Genomic DNA, 27,417 nt, shown 5'->3' on the forward strand with positions numbered 1-27,417 from the left:
TGATCAAATTGTCTTCTACAGATGGATAGAACTGCATTGTGTGGTTCAAAAGTAATGGATGAGGAACGGAGATTGTAAGGCGATAAACGGAGGTTGAAAAGTTCTTTTTGTTTATTAATGTAAATAATAAAATTCTTACCCTTGACATGTGACAGGATAAATAATTTATCATTTATATTATACTAATATAATTTCAAATTTATCTCTTCAATTTATACTCGTACTATTTTTATTCTTTGCGGTTTTGAAGTTCAAACTTAGCTCAACTTTGGCGCCACAGCTGTTCTCAACCACCAAGTTGAAAATGTGGAATGATTTCTATTAACAGTCTAACAAATGAGATTATGTGGAAAAACAAATATAAATGTATATTGATAGGTTTTTTCCTTGTTTCAATCAGAGTAATGAAGATAGAAATCTATATTTTATTCTGCACTAGGCCTGCTTCAACTTTTTTCACTAGTAGGTTGGTAGTAGTATAACAGTCAAAGCCAGCTGACATTTTTGAAGTTTGCAATTTTTGTTTCTGTCATCTGTAAATGGCTGGCTGCGTGATGTCGTGATTTTTGTATTTTAGTCGATAACTTGTGATTTGTAGGCTCTCTTTAGTTATTAGTCTATTTATTTTGAAAAATATGCATTATCCTAGCTGTGTCAGTCGGCCATTGTAATAAGCAAAGAGCAAATTTTATTCAAATGGAAGTTTGAAATGTCAATTCGTGTTACCGTCAACTCTAACCAAAGTTCTGACTGTAGTCGACGTTTTTTGAAGGATGTGGAAACTGAAAAAAGAAATGAGTGGAATAGAAGACGATTATTACGAATTCAGCAGGTAACTATATTAGATAATAATAATACTACTTTAATAGTACATGTTAAACTTAATTTTACCTAATGAGGTTAAGGTCTCTGGTTGAATGTAAGATTCATTCATATTTGTAATTTTATAATCATTACAAAATAATATGATCTTCCTTTCTGGTAGGCTCATAGTTTACAAACTTCTACCAAATTTATCTCATTAAAATTTTTACCTACTTTATTACCAGGAGGTCTAAGCTATTATGCAGCTTAATGATGAGGCTTTCATCACTTGAGTCATAGTGGTCAGTGGTCAACTTACTTTGAAATTAGTGATCGCGATCAATTAACTATTATTCATGTAGTGGATTATCATTAATGAATTATACTACTATGAATGGGTCTTTTATTATATTAAAATAAAACGAAACCTATAATTCATTATAATTTTGACTATTATGATGTTTCTAAAAAAAGGGAGCGTTTTATAAAAAGACTATTTTCTTACTGCGCATGTTAGGTTAGGTAGTGTTGTTTATCATCTACAAGTAAGAAAATTCTTAATCAGATATTATAATTATAGTCTACTATAAATAATGTTTTTTCACCTCATCTATATTTTGTCTATAAAATCTTCTAAATTCCCATCCGTTTATGCCAGACAACTGCGTACAATTAAAATTTGAATTTTGAAAATTAAGATTTAACTTACCAATGACTTACTGCCTGAATATTATCAATTATTAACTCCCTTATCAATTGACATTGGTTATTTAAGAACATTATAGCTTAACTACTTTGCCCGACTTCAAAAATGTACCATATTCTTTTTGCCTAAACTTTTTTCGTTGATAATTTGATAGTGAAAGCTCAGTATTAGCTGCTTTCTAAATGGTTATCTTCTCAAATAATTCAAATTATTGCTCACAATGCTAAAGCGTCTTGAAATGGTGGGGACTCATAATGTAACATTATAAAAAAACACCATTATAAAAAAAATTCTTAAAAAAGAACCCAGATATCCCACGTCGCTGTTGTTCTCGGACTTCCCTGTGCTCAATTTAAGACAACTGTATATTAAAACACTTCTCACATATATCAGGAAACACAAAATAGAACTACTCAGCAATATTCAACATAACTATCAAACTCGACACAGAAATAACCATGGATATTCAACACCTCAATTATATCACGGAATAGAACTTAGGTCTCCTCACTATCTAGCACAAATCGTCTATAGAAATTTTCCCAATGATATCAGGGAGGCTGAGAGCTGCAGCGATGTGGTGTATAAAAGGAAGCTGTTTAAATGGTTGATTGGCATAGGTTGGGCTGGAACCGAGGGCTTACTTCATTCCTATGCTTCTTAAATCTCTACAATTTAATAAATAAATTGTCACAGTCTTGAGTCCTCTTGCTCTTTTTTTAGCTCTTTCTTTCCATTTAAGCACTCTTCACAAATGGTTACAAAAACAGTGGTAGGGAAGTGCAATAGTCTGTCGATTGCACTCTATCATACTAGCATATATGTTAGGTTAACTTAGTATTATGAATGTATATTATTTTGCTTATAACTATTTCAAACTTAATTTACTTTTTGTTATTAGCTTGCTCATAGGAACTCTCCCCCATTCACAGATGTATAGTCTTCTTGGGGGATTCCACTTTTCAATAATGTTACAATTTTAAATAAAATAGTAAAGTAATTTATCTTTATATTTATTGTTTTATTGTAACTTAACTATATTGTACAAATTTGTAATTTCATGTGGAAATAAATTGAATTGAATTGAAAAACACATTATCACATTATTTACATATTAAATTATCATATAAGCCTACAAAAATTAAGGCATTTGGAAAAATCATATTTATCGGTTCTGTTTCAAGAATCAAGAAATTTTATTGGCCATAAAACAATATTACAAAAATGTAAGCAATAGGCTTCTTACTTACTTACTTACTTACTTACTTGATACTTGTTGTCGTTGTCGAAGACTGGGGATTCCAGATAGACAGTGTCATAAACAAGGTTGGTTGGTAGCCATTTTGGCTAGTCGTTGGAGTAGAACTGATTCAAAAAAGGGGCTCGTCCTCAAGCTCAGCAAATGAGTAGAGTGGCCTGTCGTTCAGCTTCATCTTCACTGTGCTAAGCAGTTTATCTCTTGGTAGATTTCTCACTTCGCTGGGCAGCCTGTTGAACATTCGAATGGCTGCTGCTGGGTAGCTGTTGTAGGTGCTGCTCAATCGTGTGTGGGATGCCTCAGGTCAGCAGCTCGGCGTGTATTGTGGCTGTGGATTTCGCCTCTTCTCGTCCAGTCTTCCTGGTTGTCCATCAGGTGTGATAGTGAGCAGAACACTGACTGTAGATGGTGAGGATCCTCATACCCTTGAAGAGAGGTTTACAGTGGTCCCTACTTCCCGAGAATGTGATTGTTCGGACTGCTCTTTTTTGGAGGAGCAGCACATCCTTTGCTGCTGGTACATGTCCCCACAGGATCAGTCCATACATGATGTGGCTGTGAAAGAGTGAGTGGTATGCCATCACCAAACTATCCCTGCCTACCACATGTCTGAGCTTTTTTAGCAGGTATATTACCCTGGAAAGCTTTCGACACACTTCTGACACATGGTAACTCCATCTCAGCCTTCCATCCAGCCAGAAGCCAAGCAACTTGACCGGTTCTGCCTCCTGCCGTCGCAGTGAGCAAATGAGGGTATTTGTTTTGTCCTCATTCAGCTTTAGTTTGTTTGCTGAGAACCACTTTTTTGCGCTGCATAACAGTTCTGCAGATCTTGAAATAGCCTCATCACTTGTTGTACCTCTCGCTGCTATTGTAGTGTCATCTGCAAAAATCACTGCTTCCTCGTTTGCTGTGAAATCATTCATGAGGAGAATAAACAGCAAGGGTCCCAACACTGAACCCTGTGGTACACCATGCTCTAATAATTCGTCAATAATAAGTAAAATATCACAAGTTGGACTATAAAACGAACAAATTTACAAATACACATTGAAATATTGTAGTAAAATATCACTAGTTGGACTATAGAAACGAACAAAATTACACATATACATTGAAATATTCCAGGTACTCATTAACAGAATAGAAAGCTTCAGACTTGAGCCATTTATCAACAGAAATACAAAACGTTTTCAATGGTAATTGCTTAACATTATCTGGTAGTAAATTAAACATGCGAATTTGTAGGTACTTATGACTTTTTAGAGTTTTAGTCAATCTAACTGTAGGTCTAGTTTTATCATCCCTATGGCTAGTGTAATGTGAATGTATAGAATTATTTTTATCAAAATTAGACAGATTTTTTTTTACTGAGATTAAATTATAATATATATACAGACAAGGCAAGGTCATAATTTTGTGTTCTACAAAAATTCCTCTACAAGATTCATTGTATTTCATACCAAATATAACTCTAAGTGCTTTTTTTTTGCCATATAAATGCTTTATAAGATGAGTTGCCCCACAGTTTTACTCCATAAATCAAGTGTGAATGGAAGAGACCAAAGTAAATCATTTTAATTACATCAAGGTTTACACAATATGTCAGTCTTCATAAGAGAAATGTTACTCTAGAAAGCTTTTTACATAAATTCACTAGGGTATACTCCCAGCTGAGTTTACTATCTAAGTTCACTCCTAGTAACTTTACAGGCTTGAAAACATCATCATTCAGATTCAGGTTACCAGTACTTACATTGTTGAGAGAAAATATTATTTGTTCTGTTTTGCTCTCATTTACCTTAAGTAAGTTGGCATTGAACCATACCTTAGACTCATACATAGCCCTTCCAAGCGTATCCTGAAGTTTTTATATCAACGTCCTTATATACCAGAGTGGTATCATCTGCATATAATATTGAAAAGATAGAAACATTTTTACTAAAATCATTTACAAAGACTAGAAACAGAAAAGGGCCAAGAAATAATCTGCTACATGAAATCATGAAAAAACTACCAAGACACTCTGATATTAAATGTGTTGTCTAAAATTTTACAATTTTTCAAATTATTCTCTTCCAGGTTCGACAACAGTCAAAAGACTTTGCAAATTCTCTGCGTGAAAAAATCCACGGAGAGTGTGATCTCCAAAAGGAGAACAATAACAAGCAATGGCAGGAAAAGACTCTGGATAGATTGACCGACAAATATCGAGATTGTCTCAAAGATATCGGGCTTGCTCATGCTAAAGCTGCAAGACAGGTAATTTGAATATTTTCAAAAATAATTGTTAACTTTTACTCTACGAATTGGCCATCTAAAGTGTGTGCTAAAGTATTGCACTAAGTAAACTTAATGCTGGTTACCCAGCTCGGGACTTAGCTAGGATCTAGACTTTAAACAGCTGGAGTCAGAAAATTGGATTTCCGTAACAGGGTGTAGTCTTAGTACACGTTTAAATTAAATTTCGAAAAAATAGAAAATCGAACATAAAATAGAATAGTGTAAAGTTTCAGCTATTTTGAATCATTTAGGAACGTTACATTTCGTCAATGAAAAAGTTTCCAAATCATAGAAATGATAAAATTAAGATTGTCATAAAAACTGCGACTACGCCCCGTTTCGGAAAGCCAATTTTCTGACTCCAGCTGTTTAAAGTCTAGAATTTAGCTAAATATCGAGCTCGGAAACCGGCCCATAGATTAGCCTACTCAGTATGGTATATGACTTGGTCAAAACTTTTATTAAATTTTGTAGATTCTAACTGTAAATAATATTCTTTTATCAAATATTTGATATAATTATAATAAATTTCAAAATTTAATGAAAGTTATATAAATAGAACTAAGGACTGCTTCTGCAAATTTTGACCAAATAACTATATAGCAGAAGGAAATTCGTTGAGTGAAACTGTCAAAAACTGTGCTCAGACCGGGAATCGAACCCGGTACCTCTCAGCTGCTAACCAAGCGGCTTTACCCTTTGCCATTTGATAGTCTAATAACTTATAGATGAAAATCTTTGATGAAAGTGGTCAAATTTGTATAATCATATAGCCTAATATGACTATGTATGGAGACCTCAGTTTAAAACCTCGTCAGACCCAGTGTACAGTATAGTGTACATATGTATTTCACTCTATTCAGACCTAACCTCTCTCTCAATACAACGTTTCAAGAACTCCACAGCTGAACTGTGGCCATTGCTACCTGTTTAGTTGTTAATATACGATAGCTGACAACGTACAGTATACAAGTCGTCTCAACCGAAAAAGTGGGAATCTACTTCACCATAACCTTTATCAGCTTAGAGAGCGAATATATACAGTGTAGTGTACAAATCAACCCAAGTATACATGAGTAAGTGAAAGAAGCCAGTTCTGGCGAGTTCTGTTTTATCAGGTAACCAGCATGTAACCTAAACATTTTTGTATCGTTTAATCATAGAGAAAAAATAGCATAATAAGATATTCCATGGTAATAGGTCCAAATTTCAAGCCAATTTTTTTGTTAACTCAAGCCGATTACTATTACTAGTGACCTCCTGGGTTGGAGATCTCGCTCAATAACTGTTGTATTGTAATCTTTGAAACCCGCAACTTTTAATAATAAAGAGTTGATGAAAATTATGGAAACAGCTAAATATTCCTCTTACAAGAATAATTTGACAGTAGGTTTCGTTGAGGATCCTATTTGAAATGAAAAATTGCTCTTCAGAAATTACTCTGTCGCTTTAACATCTTTGACCCTCATATGAATCCAAATTCATTTTTTGAAATGAGAAGGTCAAGTGATTTCGTACAAAAAGGTGGTCATGATTTCGATACAGAGTTCCAAGAGAAAGTAAATGGCGAAAACCGCACATTAATATCTCTACCCGTATCAGTTTGTTGGTGTAAAAGTTATAATTTATGTTGTATGTTTATTAACCAGCTGAAATCATGTGTAGGAACATGAAGGACTGTCTGTGTAATAATGTAGATATTGCATGCAATGAATTTTTCAGCTGACTAAATCATAACGAATGTTTTTCTTATGCACTTTCAATGTTATTTTTATATCCTGAAACAGGACGAAGGAGTGAGTCAATTTTGTTGTCCAACAAACTTGACCTGTAAAAAATGTCGAAGAATACGTTGTTAGCGAGTTCTCACTTTTGACTTACTGAAGACCAAAGTCGTTGTCCGTTTGTGTGTTCTACAATAACTCTAGGTAGAATGATCAATCAGCTTCAAATTTTAGCTGATTGATCAATTCTCCTAGAGTTATTGTAGAACACACAAACGGACAACGACTTTGGCCTTCAGTAAGTCAAAAGTGAGAACTCGCTAACAACACTTGTTCAATTACTGTTTTGGCAGGGTGTGAGTTTAAGAACGGCACAGTATGAGAGACTGCCAGCGTCACATAACTTCACGAAAAATAACTACTAGAAGTACTTTCGGCTTGAGTTAACAGTGAAATTAGGAACATAAATGCCCTTGTTCCTATACCATGGTATATCTCCTTGTTTTATTCTTTCTCTATGGTTTCAAACTTGCATAAGTTAATCTTTTCATTATTTGAAACACTTACCGATTGACGGCCGACACTCAAAATTGTCCTCCGATTGGTTGAGAATCAGCTGTTGGTGACAATTAGCCAATAAGACAATAATGCGAGTGTCGATTGACAATCGATATGTGTGAAAACGGCTAATGGGTGTTATAGTGAGGTCCACGTTATAATGGCAGTGGATAAAGATAGGAGAATAGCGATGCCGATTCTCTGCATTAATTAATTATATTTCTACGTTGTCAAAAACATAATTGGGATCGTTGTGGACCTAGAAAAGGATAGTACCACCGGCTTTATCGAATGATAGACAAGGATAGCAATTCCAAAGTTGAACAAATACTGTCATTATAACATGGACCTCACTATAGTAATGATATATATATATATATATATATTCTTTCTGGTTCTATGAATCATTGTTGTTTCTAGCCCGATCCTGATGAAATTTTGAGGGAAGAAAGGATAAGAAACGCGGTAATCACTGGCATCCGTGGTGAGTCTGCCATGTGCCTTCTAAAATGTAGACGAGAGATGAAAAAACTCGAAGAAACTGTGCCGACCAGATTGAAGGCGTACGTTCGTGCCAAGGAGGATTTGAGATCGACAATGGTTGCTTCATTGCCGCAGCCTCAACCAAAACAGAAGAAATCTCCAGTCAAAAAGAAAATTTCACCTGTAAAAAGAAGGTAAGATAAGTTGAATTGTTAAATGAATTATTAAATGTAAACGGTTAGCAATAATCATTAGAGGTTTTCAAGTACAATTCAATTCAAAATGTATTTATTTTGCACATCAATACAAAAATTATGACAAAAATAAATTGTTTGTTTACATAATTTACCTTATGTGTAATTACAAAATAACTTCATTTGATAAATAACATAAAATAACACTAAACTAAAAAAATAATAGAAAAGTGCAAAATAAAATGCGCACCTTGTAGTCCCAAGAATACTGATTGAGTTACTCTATATCTATCTCTGTTTCAAAGAATTTCTGCAATTCACCGTAAAAAACTTACAATTTTCATTTAAAATATACCAAAAAGGATTCGTCGACCCTTTACAAGTCTCTGTAAACGCTTATGTGAACCGATCCGTAGCTTGGATTTAACATTCATTCATATGCAAATACAATCCAGGTAACATACAACAGGCATTTGCCCAAAAATGCTTCAAACCTTAATTTGGAATACACAGTCTAAAGGTTATGTTACTTACGTAACTTAAATGATAACTTAATTCCCACACAATTTTGAGTCCAAAAAATGTATCTAATACAATTTTGAATTTATCAGGTTAATCAATTTCCAAATACGAATCCAAACAAAATTCTTCCTTCACAATTGCAAAAAATATTGAAACATTGGGAGATAGGACGTATTTCAGCGCAGCTAAATGTGTAGTGACCTTGAGACCAGTATCACATAAGTGTTCCACTCTATTCTTGAAATCAGATTAGCAAATATCTGTACATCAGAGTCAGTGACCGGAACAGTGAAAATATTATTCCTATGAGTTCTTATGGGACTATTCCCACTCAGCGCGGCCGAGCTAGTATGAATAGTCCTATTAGAACTAATGGGAATAATATTCTCACTGTACCGGACACGTTCAATAATAATAATACTGATTTGTGTGAATCCGCCTTAAGAGTACTTCATAAAAACCAATGGACTATTGAATATTTTGTTGTGATAACATACACTCCAATACCACAAGTGTTTAGGTGTATGAAAGTAACAAGAATAATGAATCATCAAAGTATGTAAATAGAGTAGGCTATTCATTAAATAATTATCTTTTAAATGTGTTACTTCATGTAGGCCTAATTATATGTCGAGTGAATAGCTATTATCATTCATTATTATACTTCATTCAACATTAATTTATTTATTTATACATTGATAGATACAATATCATTCTCAACTATGAGGTGGGCCGTCCACTAGAACCGTTTTCGTCCGAACTAGCATCAACCGAAAACTACCGAACGCGACCGAACGATCCCCCAACAAAGAAAGGAATAGATGCTCGTCCATTGCAACAGGTTCATACGGCCGTCTCCGGCCGATCAATTTTTCGATCCGAATTGAATGGGATTTTCCGGCCGAACTAGTCGAGCTGAGACAACAAAGTGCTCCTGACCTCAATTGTTTCACAGTCTTGTTTGTTTTTGTTTTTTGGAGTTGTTCTGTTTCATAAAGTTGTAACTGTGGACAATGAGAAGTTGATAAGTTTGGTTCAAGAGCATGTTCCATTGTGGGATATGCGAGACAAAAGATATCATCGTCGTGATGTTCAAAGGAATCTGTGAAAAAAAATTGCTTAATAATGAATAACTAGTTTTGTGGATATTTGTTTATTCAATTTTCAAAATCTCAATATAATCATTTTTTATAAAAAATGTTGGTGGCTGTGATAGTAGTTAGTTCAATAATTGACAACTAGACTGACGTAAACGGTTCCAATGGACGACCATATTCGGCCGAATTAACGGCCGGCAGATTCGTCCGATCGGATCGGTAGAATACGATTCCAGTGGACGGTTACCCTGAATGATTGGGAAAGGAACAACAGGCTTAAAACCCAAAACTGCTCCTTTCCCAAATTTGGATTTATTTTATCATAAAAAATCCAAAATTTATCATATATTCTACTCGTATTTTGATCATACTATTTTTTCGTATTCTAGGGTTGTTGCATCAAAACAGAAGAGACCAAGGCAAGTGTTAAGAGAAATTCCCAGTAATCTACCGGAAGATTATGTGACCGTAATAGAGCGTATACCAGACGATGCCAAAGTGGACAAATGTTGCGGTAGTGCTACTGTTGTCAATGATGATGAGGATAGACGAGATCGCCCTCAATCACCTAAATTCAAGTGTCATTGCAGTCCCAAAAAATCAAAAGCTCAGGATCGACCTGAGACAACAACTGCTAAAACTTCTCAGGAAAATAAAAAGAAGAAAAACAGGAGCTTGGTAAGTTTTCAGCGGATCTATTTTCACGGATTTCTGTTGTAGCAATAAACTTCTCACAACTTTTTGTGTAGTTGAGAAGTTGAGAAGTATGATACAGTTACTAAACTGTTGCTGTAACTGTACTCAGTGAGTTTCATGGACGATAATGGAAAATATATTGAGCAGGAACAATCTAGAAAAATGAAAATAAAACTGTGAAATGTCAACCCTTGCAGGGCCCTGCTGTATGGGAGAATACAAGCTAATTCAGTCATTCACTTTTTGTGCAGTTGAGAAGTTGATATTGTGGTAATTATTCATATTAAATAAAAGGACTAAGAAATTGTCAAAAACCACAGATTTTATTGATAGTTTGAAAGAACGGTTTCGGTTGTTACACCATCGTCAATGTCTGATAAACTCACAGTTCATCAGAGATTGACCGGTTTCGGGTGTTACACCATTGTCAATGTCTGATAAACTCACAGTTTATCGTACAGTTTTTATCTTTTTCACAGTTTGACAATGGTGTAACAACCGAAACCGGTCTTTCTAACTATCAATAAAATTTGTGGTTTTTGACAATTTCTTAGTCCTTTTATTTAATTACTCACAAAATAAGTACTTCTCATTTATATTCTGTTAGAATTAGGGCTCTATTCTTCTTTATCAGTTGCTGTGTAAGTGATATTGAGTAGAGATTACCTGACCATTAATGATGGTGCACACCAATAGAGATCAAATAGTCTTCAATAATCTTGGGGCCGGTTTCCGAGCTCGGGATTTAACAAGTTCTAGACTTAAAACAGCTGGAGTCAGAAAATTGGCTTTCCGAAACGGGGCGTGGTCGTAGCTCTTATGATAATCTTTATTCTCTTATTTCTATAATTGGAAACGTTTTTCTTGACGAATTTAAACATTCCTAAATAATTAAAATAGCTGAAACTTCACTCTATTTTCTCTAATTTTATTTTGAGTTCAATTTTCGAAATTTAATTTAAACGTGGACTACGACTACGCCCCGTTTCGGAAAGCCAATTTTCTGACTCCAGCTGTTTCAAGTCTAGAACTTAGTTAAATCTCGAGCTCGGAAACTGGCCCTTAATAAAATCTTTTCTCCCTGAGGGAAATGTTTGTTTCCCCGATCGAAGAATAATTCTGCATGAGAAAAAATACGCACAACATTTTCCCCGCATACGTTCACAACAAGTATTATTAAACATAACCTTCATCATTATCCTTTGCTTCCTTGAATACATTAGCGTTAAAGCAACGAATCCGTTGAAGCATTACCTATTCACAAGCTTTCCATCTCAATTCGTAGACGTAAGATGACTCTAGACGTTATTATAGAGACGTTATTCTGATTATACTGTCTCTGTAGACGTTAGATATGCCACCTATGTTATTCAAACTTGGCCAGGTACTACATGAGATGCTGTTAGAGAGAGTAATTTATAAATACTGTAACAACAGAGTACAGTAATGTTCAGACCAAAATCTGCAGCTGTGCAGAGTCTGTGGGTGGATGGATTTAAAAAGATCTGTCGCCGGCTTAAACAATGCCAGCCGACGTTCCAAGAAAACTCTGTTCGCATGCGCATGTTTTCGAATCGCTCTGGGGAGCGATTTTCTCCAGACATTCGAGCGGACGTTTTCGATAAAGATCTATCATCAAAAACCAAAATCACGAAAAATCGTAGCAAGACGGCTACAATCTAGGAGGTATCTGAGATTAGATGATCAGAATGGTCAGGATATTGAAACAATTTGGAAGGCAAGGTGGTCCTCCTCATCAGTAAAAGAATAAACACCTAATTGAGGATCCAAATGTACAGGTGCCAGGGACACTGCTTGGCCGCCGGCAGTGGTGCTGTTTGAACAGGTTCCGGACATCTACTGGAAGATGCGCCCAGTCTCTTGCCTTATGGGGCTTTACACCTGACCCATACTGTGAATGTGGCGAGATACAGACAATGGAGCACTTGGTTTCGAACTGCCCTTTGTTCCCATGTGAGGGAGGATTGCAGGAGGTGCATGCAGCAAGTGATATGGGGCTTAAATGGATCGAAGGAGTATCACAGAGAATTGACATTTGAGGCAGACCCATAGAGGCCATTCCAATCATAGCATAGCACACTGTCCTTTAATGTAATAATTTTTGTTTTGTGTTTTTTTTTTTTAATAATTATGACAAGTCACTTCTGACGCTTCTACATGCTGGCCCATAAAGCATAAGCTTATATTATATTATATTATCTCCATTTTTCGTGATATATATATATATATATATATATATATATATATATATATATATATCACGAAAAATGGAGATAGAGGAATTCTAATTTCAGATTCGGATTCAGCGCTTAGAAATAAATAATTTGGCTCGCGATTGCTCAAAAATGAAAAATAAAATGAAATTTTGGAATCAGAGTGCAACTTAGAACAGAGCGAAAATAGCTCTGTCGGCCCACAGATGTTTTTGGTGTGAACACAAACAATGTGGACGTTCAGATGTTGCTCTGCAGCTCTGCAGAGTAAAATAGCTTGGTCTGAACAAAGCTTGAGAATACATGTTTATCGAGCTGCGCTTCCTAGTTGTGATTTCTGATTCTCCGTAACATAAGTTTGTTTTTATTCACATTTTACCAAAATTAACTCGAACATTTTGTTTGACAGTTGTGCGACAGAGACGAGACGACAGCGGCGCTACTCCGACACGTGTCACGTGTCGGACGTGGAAGACAGCTGCTACGACTCGGACACAACATGGCCGCCCCGGTCACGTCGTTCCTCGTCATCCTCATCAGGCCACGTGCACGGTCCAGTAGTGACGTCATCACACGTGCCGGCTGTGACGTCATCACACGTGCAGTGCTACGATCATGGCAACCGTCACCACAGCTCACGTCCGGCGAATTCTGTGACGTCATCGTATGTGAAGAGAATTGATGAGGAAGTGCAGAGACGGACAGCGCTTGAGGAAGACATGCGGAAGAAACAATGTTGCGAGGCAATGTGTCGTGAGGTAGTGTGTCGCGAGGCAGTATGTCGCGAGGCGAGGATGAAGCAGCAGGCGAAACGGGGAGAGGATGCGTTACGTAGACAGCAGCGTCGAAATGATTTCGATAAGTTCATGCAAGAACTAAGTAAGCTGAACAGGGAGGAACGAAAACTGCGCTATACTAATTGGGTAAGTGCATAGAAAAAGAAGATAAGCCATGATTTGTATAATTCATTCAAAGTTTGGAAGTTTTGTATCAAATTATGGTGTTTTGTATCAAGTTTAGATGATACTGTATCATTTTTGGTTATACTGTATCATTTATGGTGATAGCATAGAGAAAAGATAGCAGAAGAAGATATACCATGGTATAGGGCGCTTATGTACCAAATTTTACTCTCAACTCAAGCCGATATTCCTAGAAGTTCTTTTTAGTGAAGTTATGCGATGCTGGTAGTCTCTCATACTACTTCCCGTTACTATCAGGTCCATCGAGAGCCGAGCGAGCTTCATCCTGACTTTAAGAAAATATCTTTTGGAGCAAATGACTGAAACTGAGCCCTAGAACGATCACATGACAACCATCCCTCACCCATCCCACAAATACAAACCTATAAACTTGTTATAGAATAAATTGTTTAATATACAATATATATATATATATATATATATATATTATAAACTCATGTTATTTTATTATCCACTGCATACTTCTGTATATTACTGAAAGTTGATTACCCTGATCTACTTTCAGCCTACTCCATTTTATTAATTATTGATTTGATCTTACTTACTTATATAATCATTTTACTTTATTATTTTCTGTTTTTTTTTTCTCTTAATCTTCATACTAATTAATACTTTTACAATATTTTCATTTTTAAATAAATCAGTTGAATTAATGAAATTAACGTTTTGGTAGAGAGTTGTGCGACAGAGACGAGACGACAGCGGCGCTACTCCGACACGTGTCACGTGTCGGACGTGGAAGACAGCTGCTACGACTCGGACACAACATGGCCGCCACGGTCACGTCGTTCCTCGTCATCCTCGTCAGGCCACATGCACGGTCCGGTAGTGACGTCATCACACGTGCCGGCTGTGACGTCATCACACGTGCAGTGCTACGATCATGGCAACCGTCACCACAGCTCACGTCCGGCGAATTCTGTGACGTCATCGTATGTGAAGAGAATTGATGAGGAAGTGCAGAGACGGACAGCGCTTGAGGAAGACATGCGGGCGAAACAATGTTGCGAGGCAATGTGTCGTGAGGCAGTGTGTCGCGAGGCAGTATGTCGCGAGGCGAGGATGAAGCAGCAGGCGAAACGGGGAGAGGATGCGTTACGTAGACAGCAGCGTCGAAATGATTTCGATAAGTTCATGCAAGAACTAAGCAAGCTGAACAGGGAGGAACGAAAACTGCGCTATACTAATTGGGTAAGTGCATAGAAAAAGAAGATAAGCCATGATTTGTAGAATTCATTCAAAGTTTGGAAGTTTTGTATCAAATTATGGTGTTTTGTATCAAGTTTAGATGATACTGTATCATGGTGATAGCATAGAGAAAAGATAGCAGAAGAAGATATCCCATGGTATCAGGCGCTTATGTACCAAATTTTACTCTCAACTCAAGCCGATATTCCTAGTAGTTCTTTTTAGTGAAGCTATGCGATGCTGGTAGTCTCTCATACTGTGCCGTTCTTACACTTTCACACAGCCAGAATAGTAATAATAGATAGTAGTCGACAGTAATCGGCTTGAGTTAACAAAAACTCTGCTTGAAATTTGGAATTTGGAACATTAACAACCTATACCATTATCCCAATAGTAAGTCACTATTTTTTTTTCAATAATTTTGTACAATTGATTCTCAGTATGGGCGTACCAATGAATGCTTACACTGAAAAATGTAAGGTAACTACTAACTACATAAATTTTACTTGATAAATTACAATTAATAAAATTACTTAATAATTATATTAACAATTATAATTTCTCTGAATGCCAGTGATTTGTATCCAGAGGATTCCATTTACAAAAATACAGATACAAATACAAATATCAGATAAGCTTATTAAATTCCTAGAAATTGCTAAAAATTATTTTAAATCTTTCTATCTATTTTAAACTTATTATGACTAACACTTACTTATTATGCTCTCGATCATCTAGCGTAATTCTCAAAGGATTTCAATAACTATTTTAGAACCCCCCATTTGATCCTAGATTAGTTGATCATATTTATTTTTGCGCTGATCCGGGATTGTATTTTATCTCGATTGGTTCAAACCAGCATAAAAGTACCATCATTTTTGTTTGATGTAGCATGAGGATGATAATATAATTATACCGTAGTACTCTAATTTCAAAGCTTGAAAGTAAAAACTAATCACTCACTGGATCTATTTTGAATCTAAATTTAAATTAATATCATCAAATACCTGAGACTATACAATTGAAAATTTTCAATCACTTTATTTTCATGTGTTCTTTCTCAGACGAAAAATTCAACTGATCTTGGGGACACTCAACGTAAGATGGCAACGAAAATTCGTCAGAAGAAGATGGAGTCCGCTTTTGAAATGGAATTCATGGAGCCTATAAAAGGTGAACAATGAAAAAATATTGATGTTTGATTACCCTATTCGTACTCCAAATCGAAATTTATTAAGAAACGTTTTCTTATTGGGATTGAAGAACACTATATCTAACATTGATATTGAAAAGAAATTCGTATTTTCAGTTCGAATTGAATTATGATATACGTCAGATTGAATGAGTGTTTCCTCTCAATCCAACATTTTCTAAAAATATCTAAATCCCATCTATTATAAATATCAGTTAACACTTGACTTGAAAATATAATTGATATAGTACCAACTGTATTTGATTTTTCAATCTTTAATAAAATATACTTAAAAAAAATGATTTTGTATAATAAATATGACTTAATATGAAGATACTAGCCGTCAGGCTCGCTTCGCTCGCCTGCATTTTTCGTTTGATCATTTTTATCATATGTTAGGACGATCCAGTCGGGGGTCTGGAGCGAGCCTGACGGCTAGTAATATAATATTCCCAGGAATAGCTCTGATTGAAGTAGCAGTGCCCAATCAATTTTTCCGCGATACATGCATTTTAATCTTCAACTTGGTGCCAACCTAACAAAGTCAACTCAACTTAATACCAACCTGACAAAATTATTAATTTAGTTTCCAGTTAACAGCTGTTTCGAAGAGGTACTCTCTATAGATTATAGTTCTATATTAAAATATGGTATGGACATTTTTCAATATATAATTATTAAGAGAATAAGAAGTATATACATCCTAAAAGACGAACTTTAAACCATTAAAAACCATCCTTAGAGTTAAAATATTGCCAAAAGATTTCTTAGTGCGCCTCTAAAGGGCCAACTGAAATGAGGTTTATCATGAGGTTTATTCATGAGTATTGTTAGCACGATATCTAAATAAATAAATGTTTATTTCCCAAAAAAAAACTAAAACTACAACATCAATTACAAAAATATTAGATAAATTACAATATTACATACAATAGTTAGTTACAGAAGATTTTTATAATGTGTTCTCTACTTGTTTAGTTTTTTCTGTGTGGAAATTGACCTACTCCACTATGGCGTACCATGTTCTAGAGTAGGTTTTGTTAGTTTTTTGTGTGTATTATCAATTACTAACAATCAAATATCATCATGATTTTATCAATCAAATATATAATATATGATTTAATTTTCATACTTGTAAGTGATGTAATAATATTGAATTAACTCAAGTTCTAAGGTAATTTTGAAAGTGGATCTTTACAAATATTTTTATCAATGATTCGGAGCTATTGATTGCAGTGAATTATATACACCACCTTCTCAAATAATTATGAATCCACCTCACTTATGCTTGCTTTATTAATTTGATTTTCATGAAAATATGTAATAAATAAATAATCACTTTCATTTTAATCAATGAAATATTTGTTTGTCTTCCAGATGAGAAGAGGAAAGAAGCAGCTGTTACTCCAAAGCTGAACGTCGCCGATTGGAAGAAATCTGAATGCGTCGAAACCCTTGAAATATCCAGCGCAAAGCAAAACGACAAGCTCACACTTAGCAATCTGATGAAAAGAATCAATGAACAGAGAGAGATGCTCTTTCAGGAGATCAGGACTGACACTAATGATAGAGAGAGAGGCCTCTCAAATGACGGCGGGTCTGGAAAGTTAGACAGAAATGTTCAGGATAGAACAGATTACTCCAATCGATGTGTGCCTTCTACTACGACATCCAATATACAGAGTGGTGGAGCGAAATATAATCCAAACGATTTCACCGATAAAAACGGTAGAACCTCGAGAAATAGTGAGCAAGTTGAAGATAGAGAGTCGACTCAACAGACACAGTTAGGAACTGAGGGTAGGTCATCGAAATTGCAAACAGTGTATGGATTTGAGGATGTAAAACTACCTAGAAAACGGGATGGAAATGATGAACATAATAGAGATTCTAGTACTCAACAAACTCAAATTGGAAGTGAGGGTAGAGATTCCAAACTGCAAACCGTGTATGGTTTTGAGAACGTAAAACTACCCAGACAACAACAGACTCGGGATAGAAATGATACAAGCAGTAAAGGTTCATCAAGATCGAACGAACCCACAGATACTGGAAACAGATCAGGTCTGTCTCAAATGCCTCAAGGTTCAACAAGATATGGTTCCAACGAAGCCACAAATACTGGAAACAGATCAGGTCTGTCTCAAATGCCTTGCAAACAAACTGGGCCTTGCTTTTGTGGTAGTACGGTTGAAACTTTTTGTAGATGTTCTGATAAAATTGGTGAAAACACAGATGAGAGGAAAGAAGAGTCTAGAATGACAACCAGAGTAATGGAGCCCCCTATTTCGCGTGTAGAAGATATGTGTTGTTGCTGTGGAAATTCTAGAAAACAATGTGTTTGTTCGAAAAGTAGTGACACAATCAGTGAGAAAAGCGCTAATGTGCCTCCGAGCAATGATTATAGAAGAACGAATCGCCTTAGACTACCGTCGCCTATCCCTGAAGTTAGTGAAACTAGTTACAAACAGGAGAGTAGTAGAGAAGCTGATGATAATGATGCTGCGAAAGAGTGCAGTGGGGCGAAGGTTGATAAGACTGTAGAGAAAAGAAATATTGGTGAAGCTACTGATAAGAAAGGTGGAAAAGTTGACGGTAATGAAGACAAGAACAGTGATTCAAGTCTTTCAACATTGTACAGTTTGGATATGGCGTTGTCTCAGGTGCCTGTTGAAAAAAATGATGAAAAAGATGATGGGTCCTCTACTAATGCTAAAGCCTTGAGAATCACGGTGAAGGTTACCGGTGGAAAGGAGTTTAAAGAGAAAACAAAGAAGAAAAAATCGAAAACTGAAGAAGAAAAGTTGTTGAAAGAGTGTAAAAAACTGTTGGAAGATAAGGGGAATGTTAGGAAACGCAACTTCTCTGGTGATACAAGTAGTACCTCGTATAGAAGTCCTCCCGAACATTTATCACCCAAACAACTGCAACTTCTCAGAGATATCTTGAAACAAATTGACACTAAATCCGACCAAAAAGGCATGCCTCTCTTGAAGCAATACATTCTGCGGTTGCTATCTATGAAAAGAGAGAGCATAGACTGTTTGGGAGTTAGCTCCAGTGATGTGTCTTTACAGAGTAGTTTAGTGAGGGAAATGGTCGGTAATTTGGGAGATTCTAGAAATTTAGATGAAGATGTCACTTTGAAATATACGTCTTGTGAAGAGAAAGGTGTTCAGGTTAGTTTGGTCGATAGTTCTAGTAAAAATGATAACAGGAGAGAAAAGAAGTCTAAAGTTGAAGGTGCAAGAGAAAGGATACACAAAAAGGGTGATGAAGATGTGTATGAAGATCCAAGCGGGAGTAACGTGAGGAAACAAAGAATGAGTAAAAACAGGGTAACTCAAGATTCTGGATTCTATCAAGGAGTAACAGCTGACGATGGAAGTATGTTGGACGATCTGGATGTCCTTACACAACAAATAAATACATATTTTGAAACAAAACAGAATGATAAATCAGATGAAATCGTTAAAAAATACATGGAACTAGCCAAAAGATACACGGATCGTATATCTAATCTGGCAGATTTGATTGGTGACGTGGAAACTGATCTACCCAGCTCTTTAATTAGGTCAAGGTCTGACGAAGACTCGAATCCACCGAGTCCAGAAGAGTCGTCTCATAGCGGAGTCTACTCACCCATTGGTTCACAGAATTATAATGAGACTTCGTACATGAGTCTACCACCTGAATTGAACGTGCCTTTGCCAACCAGACGTCTGGAGCCGTTGGACCGTATTTCGCCGACTTTTGATGAGGATAAACTGCGGCAGGATATCTCGTGGCATGAGGCGCTCTCTCATCCTCTGCCGACGCGTATTTCTCCGTCGCCTGACGAGTCCAAATGGTTTCGGCCGAAACCGCCACCCACCATGCTTAACAACCACCTCGATCCAGACCTTAGGTGAGTCTTGATTTTTCAGTAAAATCTCTTCTTTTCCTTTCCTCTTCTACGTTGCCAAATCGTTTGTAGGCTATAAATATATAATTCAGTTTCTCTTGAAAATAGTGGACATTGACATCGTAGGCTATAAAGAAATATAAACTAACTGTGTAGGCTATGAAGAAATAAAACAGGATATTTGATCTCAATTTTTAATAGAAATTTATTATCAACTTAAATCATGAAAGTAAATATTTTGTTGATGATCATAATTTACTTCTGATATAATTATTGTTGACTAGAATCAACAATCTATAAAGGAAGGAATTGGCTTAATACACATTTAGTGCCGGTTGCACAAAAGCCGGTTATATTTTTATCGTGATTAATTCCACGAGAACCAATCAGAGAAGCCGTCTTTTCAATAAAGCCTTCTCTGATTGGTTTTCGTGAAATTAATCACGGTTAAAATTGAACCGGTTTTTGTGCAACTGGGCCTTAGTCTACGGGACACGATTGACAAATCATCACTCAAGAACTTCTTGATTTACTTGCAATTTCACATTAAGATTCTGAATTCACCGAGGATTGTTATAGGCCTATTTTCATTCGTATTGATCAATCAGTTTCAATTTAATATTTATACAAATTTATTAAACTTGTGATTCAAAGCTTACACAAAGTTTAAACGCCTCATATGATAGAAGGTGGTGGAAAAGAAACTTGGCAACTTTGCCATCCTATCATTATCACCGACTTTAAAACTTGAATCTCACTATAGTTTATTGAATTGGGAATTGTTAATTATTATTTTCCAGCCATTAGCCGATCTAGAAATAAACTAGTATTGCCATCAGACTTACATACAGTATAAATATAGGTTTTCCCCACTTTCACCTTGATTGAATTGTATAGTTATAATTATTATAGTTTAGCTTAACATGTTAAATCATAATTTTTCTATTGGAAGTAATATTATCGTTTTCTTTTTTGGTACTCATCACCGGCACTCAAACTATGGTTTTGCTGGTGTTGCCGAATTAGTATATATGAGGGGTATTCACAATGTTGTTTTAGCCAGCTAAAGTGCTATATGCTAACTCTGGATTGTGAACGCCCCATCTAAAAGCAACTGCTATAAGCTAATTGCAATAGTGATCTAAGCGGATAATTTGTGTAACTCAAAGATTATAACCTCACTTTTGCTACCAAATATGAACAAACCAAATATGGTTGCCGTTTTAACAGAGTTAGCTAGAGTTAGCGGACTCGAACGCTATCTGCTATCTCGCCTGCTAATTTTTTTCTAATGTACTACTATAGCATTGAGTCAACGCAGACTTAGCTAATAGCAGGAGTTAGCGAATAGCTCGACTTTGCCAGCTAACTCCAACATTGTGAATACCCCTACAATGTTGAAAAATTCTATTTCTTATCCTAAAATATTACATTTGTAATCTGTATTTAATTGTAAACATATTTCGTATTTGATTTGAAATGATCGTACTGTTTTTTAATTGTAATTTATTATTTATTATTGATTGTGATGGTATGAGTATCAATGATTTTCAATGAGTATGCATATCAATTAGTACCTATTAAGTTTAATCATCGAGAGACAATAGCGTATGCTATTGTTAGCTTTTAACCTTATATGATATTGTTAATCTATGGTTTAACGTTCAGTACTTATACTATTATAATAATACTGTTCCTATTCCATGACACTAATTTGCTATCCCTCTTGAAAGTTTGTATTGTTGACACTAATTTGCTATCCCTCTTCAAAGTTTGTATTGTTGACACTAATTTGCTATCCCTCTTCAAAGTTTGTATTGTTGACACTAATTTGCTATCCCTCTTCAAAGTTTGTATTGTTGACACTAATTTGCTATCTCTCTTCAAAGTTTGTATTGTTGACACTAATTTGCTATCCCTCTTGAAAGTTTGTATTGTGATTGATGAATTGAAGAAAAATTTTAGGAATTCTATCAATTTCTGTTCTCATAACTCGTTTTTCCTGGATATCTTACTTTTTGAATAATCAATAACATACAGCAACATGTAGTAGAATATCTCAGCTACAGTCAATACACTCACACCTAAAAATGCATCCAAGTAGACAACGGTGGAATCTACCATCTCATTGTTGTTGTACGTGTAGGTACGAACTTTTGGATGGAAAAAATCGTCCCTGAATACAATTTCAATATTGATAATCTCCAATTCATCCCAAATTCCCCCAGTTAATGCCGAGTATGATTCATAGGATATCACCTTGTAGTCAGTGTAGTTACAAGATGGCAAACAGTCGCAAGAATCAACAAATTCCTTGTCACCTGTGTCATAATAAGTGGCTTTGGCAACATTCACCGCACAGGAGCTGTATTCATCTGAGCATATGTATGTTGATTCGTTGTGCGGCATGAAAAACAGAACACATCCGCATTCTTTCAATGCTCTCTTGGTGGAACACTCTATTAAACAGTTTTGTTGCGTGTAATATTGAAAAAAGTCCAGCGTTTTCTCTGTTGTGTTATAGCATTGACGGGCAGATGGAACTTTGTACAGAAAATCATTATCATTATGATATTTTATGATGAGTTCAGGGTCGATGTGTATGCGGGAGCCTCTTGTTAACCGAAGATGGTGCCACCTCATAAATGGGCTAGGAACATCCCAAGGATTGTGGATTGTAAACCGAAGTGAACTGTCTTTTCCAACATATTTGTATTTATTATCGATCACATAATAATTAATTTCTGGTCTCTCGACTAGAGTTGGGTGGTTTGATGTCGAATACGACTGATTCACTTTGATTGACGGGAATCCATGAATTGTGTCAGTGTTCACCTGATACTTGAAACTTGTTCCAGAAAGTTTTTTTATGGGTTCTAAATCGTTGCGTAAAAAGTTTCGGACCGAATTTATTTTGTAAATCTTTGAAGGTGGGAGCATGTTGCTAGTCATGCAGAGTCCCCTGAACATAAAAGTTGGAAACTTTTCCATGTGACTTGGCGCAAGAATCTCCAAGGTGTCATTCAGGGAAATATCGGCGAAAAAGTTTTCAAGATTTGAATCAGATATAACGAATCTCTTTTCAACACTATTTGTATTAGAACTTATGTTGTACATCTCATCAAATGCTTTTCCAGTCATGCCTAAAATATCTGCTATCTTGTAAACTGCATCACCGTCTTTATTCATAAATAATTCGACTTTTTCCTCTGATATACCCAGTGAACCACAGATGGTCAAAGCAGGAATTGGCAGGGTAGAAATGTGTTCACTGTTATACGCTACTTCAATCATCATTGGAGTTGTTTTCCATTGAGTCATTTTCATTCTGTATATTAAATATAACGAGGTGACGAAGCCTATCACAACTATACTCCAGAAACAACGCTCTATCCAATGTTTATTAGGATCGCCGATGTATTTTGACACCATGCAGTGAAGTGTTCTCCAGAAATTTCTTGAAATGCGGGTTGACTTTTCTCCTCCTTTGAATTCTCGGTGACAATTTGGGAACAGACACTTTCATGGCTGTAAGGAACGGGAATCTGAAATCTGGAACGTTTTCAAAGTCTGGACTTTGTCCAGAGTTTTAGTCTACAGACTTTCAAAGTTTAACACTAGAGAACTGGTTAGACGCCAGAATTTTAGTCTACGGACTTTCAAAGTTAAACTAGAGAACTGGCTAGACTCTAAAGGTGCGTACAGACTTTAGGCACAAACTGAACGCGAAAAGTACGCCAGATGATCGCAGGTCGCGCGATTTCGGTTCGCGCGCAACGAGCTGGCTAAGCTCCAGCCGACAAAATTGAAACACGTGACAAGTTCGCGCTCTGATCTCTATCACCGTACTTAGTGAATCCTTGTTCAAGAATTGAGCGTTTGTCATGCAACGCGTAAGTCTGTACGTAGTTTAATATGAAAATATGAAACTTCAAGGTATCGACGAAACAATAAAATAGGACAAAGTTACTACATTGAATTTATTCTGCTACAAACTAATTAGTAAATTTTTATCATCATAATGCTTGTTTAGCCTATGTAGAATATTTAATTCCGTTAAAATCTCATTAATAATACAGTTTGGCTAGGCGCTCACCAGTTAGTCGAGACAAGACAAGACATGATTAGACACATTTAGTCACAATACTTCACATTGTTGACGCAACTCACACTGATTAGTCATTGCAATCAGACATGTCTTCATAAGCAACTATGTGAAGTATTGTGACTGAACGTGTCTGATCATGTCTTGTCTTGTCTTGACTAATAGGTGTGCGCCTAGCCTAATACTTGACTTGATTTCACTTGAGTGATGCAATGTTGAAGGGGGTACAATGTAATTATAATTTCTATTGGGATTTGCATGCCTAAGCTCTCGTTTCAATTAGCCTTATTGGATTGGCGGTACTCTTATTTTCAGTTTACACTAATCATGTTAATTGACCCTATTTTATTTATAAGCAACTATTTGTACTGGAACGAACATCGATAACGAAGAAGAAGTTGAAGTAACTAATATTTATTTATTTATAAATTGATACATACAATATAATTCTCAACTATGAATGATTGGGAAAGGAACAACAGGCTTAAAGCCCAAAACTGTTCCTTTCCCAAATTTAGATAGTTGAAAACCAAATTAAATAAGAATACTTCACTAAATCATTCTATTCTAGATAGAAGTATCTCTAATTGAAGAGACTTGAGAAATTGTCAAAAATCCACTTTATTTTAATGAAAATTATTATTTCACTGGAGCATGCTTTCTTGTGTGCTCACACAATAAAATGAAGTGGATTTTTCGACAATTTCTCAAGTCTCTTCAATTGAATAATGTTGAAGTGACACATAACCTAAGCTACAGTTAAACTATTGTAAAAAATATAACTGGAACCGTTTTGGGCTTATAAGCCTGTGGTACTTTTCTGTAAGTTGTGTAATTCTGAATGATTAAATAAATAAGTTATGGAAAAGTTCCACAACATCAATATTCACTCTACAAAATTAATCAAAGAAGTATCTCTTCTTTTTCAAGGCACAATTGAAAATCAACTGAACAATATCCTATTTTCTACTGGTTTGTTGTCCTTTGGAATACGATTAAATAAATGAAAATTATTGCAAATCATTAAACTTGAATGTTATTCCACTTGATAGCAGAATAAATTATTACAAATTCAAATAGTTACAAATTCACTTTCTTGGTAATGGCTACTCGTATTTATGATTTCCAATTTCCATCGGACTATTTTCTTGCGGTTGACTATAGTAATAACATGATAACAATGAATACTAGAGGATTCGCTTGTTTCTTCTCTCCCAATATCATCTTGAATGTTGATAGTTGTAATTGTAAGTGATGGCTGTACAAATTAATTAACAAAAAATAACTAATTAAATTTTAATTTTGCAGAACGTCTTCTCCACATGAACTCTCCACCATTCACGAAGTGGACACACCCTCGACATCCTGGCGACGTGATCTGTCTCAACAGCTGGTGACGTCCAGTCCACGCAAACGATCCAGTTCCGGGTATCGAATGCCACCGGACGAGAGCATCCCTCTAGACAACAACCCCAAACCGGATACAGGTGAACAGAGGATTTCCGATCAGAGTTTCCAAACCCTGAGATCCTCAGATGACGATAGTGTGAACTTGGAGGAGAAGGGAATCATGGATGAGTCAATGCCAGACGTCATGCAAGAGTTGATCCGTAGGAACATCATGACGAGCCCGTACGAGTGGCTGAAGGAAATGCAGGAGAGAGGCAACCAGGATACGGCCGACGAGGAAGTGAGAAGGATAATGCGGGAGTCGCCAGAAGACCTGGAGGCTGCGCTGAAGAACCTGGGGATCGGATGGGCTAGCACGACTCTCCGCAAAACGCGGCAAGCGGGAGAGTTGAGTGGTGACTCCAGTTCTCCGCCAGATGGCAGGGAGGTCGGTGCCGGGGCCATCGAAACTAGCACGCCGCGATCTAGTAAGCCGACCGCTTGGCCTGCTGTCGGCAGTGAAACTGAAATCTCCGCCATACGACTCATTGCTTCCTCGAGTAGCGAGCTTGCTCTCACTCCCCCAGACATCTCTCTCAAACCTCCACAGCTGTCTCTGTCTTCAAATAGCTCTAATTCGGATACTAAAACAAAGTAGATCTTTCTCCAGTGCTGTATTTTTTCACCTACAACTATAATTACTGATACCGAGATCTGCAGGTATTTTCTCTACTTACAGATCAATTCGTGAATCCGATAAGATCTCTCAAAGCCTCTGAAGGTTTCTCACTCCACTTACAGCTCTTTAATCGTGATGAGAAGATCTCTGTTCAAGTCTATGCAGCTGTATTCCTCCTCCACTTACAGATCTCAATTCGTGGTATCGATAAGATCTCTTAAAGCCTCTGAAAGTGTATCAATTTACTCACAGCTCTTGATTCGTGGTATCGAGAAGATCTCTCTTTAAGTCTCTGCAGCTATCTCTCTTCATACAGATAATAATGTTTGATACCGAAAAGATCTCTTAAAGCCTCTGAAGGTGTCTCACTCCACTCACAGCTCTTAAATCGTGATGAGAATATCTCTCTTTAAGTCTCTACAGCTGTCTTCCTCTACTTACAGATCTTAATTCGTGGTATCAATAAGATCTCTCTTTAAGTTTTTGCAGCTATCTCTCTTCATACAGCTGTAGGTCGTGATACCGAAAAGATCTCTTAAAGCATCTGAAGCTGTCTCACTTTACTTAAATCTCTCAATTCATGGTATCGAGTAGATCTCTCTTCAAGTCTCTGCAGCTATCTCTCTCTTCATACAGCTATAATGTGTGATACCGAAAAGATCTCTTAAAGCCTCTGAAGCTGTCTCACTTTACTTACAGCTCTCAATTCGTGATATCAAAAAGATCTCTCTTCAAGTTTCTGTAACTATCCATACAGCTATAATTTGTGATACTGGTTACTGAGGAAATCTCTCTTAAGCCTCTGTGGCTGTCTTTCTCAACTTATAGCTCTTGATTCGTGATACCGAGAATATCTCTTGAAGTCTCTACAGCTGTATCTCTCGTTCAGAAGCTGTAAGACTTAATATCGTATTGAATAGAAGATCTTCTTGAGACTTTCTCGACATACAGCTGTAAGTCCTGATACCAAACTGAAATAGAAGATCTCTCATAAACATCTCAAGCTGTCTTTCTCGACATACAGCTGTAAGTCGTGATACTAAACTGAAATAGAAGATCTCTCATGAACATCTCAAGCTGTCTTTCTCTACATACAGCTGTAAGTCGTGATACTAAACTGAAATAGAAGATCTCTCATAAACATGTCAAACTGTCTTTCTCTACATACAGCTTTAATTCTGAAGGGAGGCCATTTTACATCCAATATTAACAATGTATCACGTTACTATGAAGCTTGAATTAATCCATCGTTCGAATTAGGCTTGGACTTTCACTAAGCGGTAGGCTCTCATTATGGCAAAGGAGTTTTCTTCCAGGATTCATGGCGAACTCTGATTATATTTCTTGACAGTGAATGATTTATTCCCATGACAAAAATATGTGATAAGTAATCAATACATGACTTTGATGAACACGGA

At 36.2% G+C, this 27,417-nt stretch overlaps 1 protein-coding gene across 1 annotated transcript; it reads left to right on the forward strand.

Annotated features, from left to right (window-relative positions):
* The first annotated feature begins 525 nt into the window (after nucleotides 1-525).
* On the forward strand, nucleotides 526-27,417 carry LOC111055007. The gene is made up of 10 exons (XM_039431837.1): nucleotides 526-832; nucleotides 4,851-5,030; nucleotides 7,754-8,010; nucleotides 10,019-10,307; nucleotides 12,125-12,342; nucleotides 12,969-13,438; nucleotides 14,216-14,733; nucleotides 15,795-15,903; nucleotides 17,300-19,829; nucleotides 25,240-27,417. The coding sequence occupies exons 1-10, from the start codon at nucleotides 710-712 to the stop codon at nucleotides 25,976-25,978; spliced, it is 5,433 nt and encodes a 1,810-aa protein (XP_039287771.1). The 5' UTR covers nucleotides 526-709; the 3' UTR covers nucleotides 25,979-27,417.

Source organism: Nilaparvata lugens, chromosome 7 (genome assembly GCF_014356525.2).
Source record: "Nilaparvata lugens isolate BPH chromosome 7, ASM1435652v1, whole genome shotgun sequence".
Taxonomy (NCBI): Eukaryota; Metazoa; Arthropoda; class Insecta; order Hemiptera; family Delphacidae; genus Nilaparvata; species Nilaparvata lugens.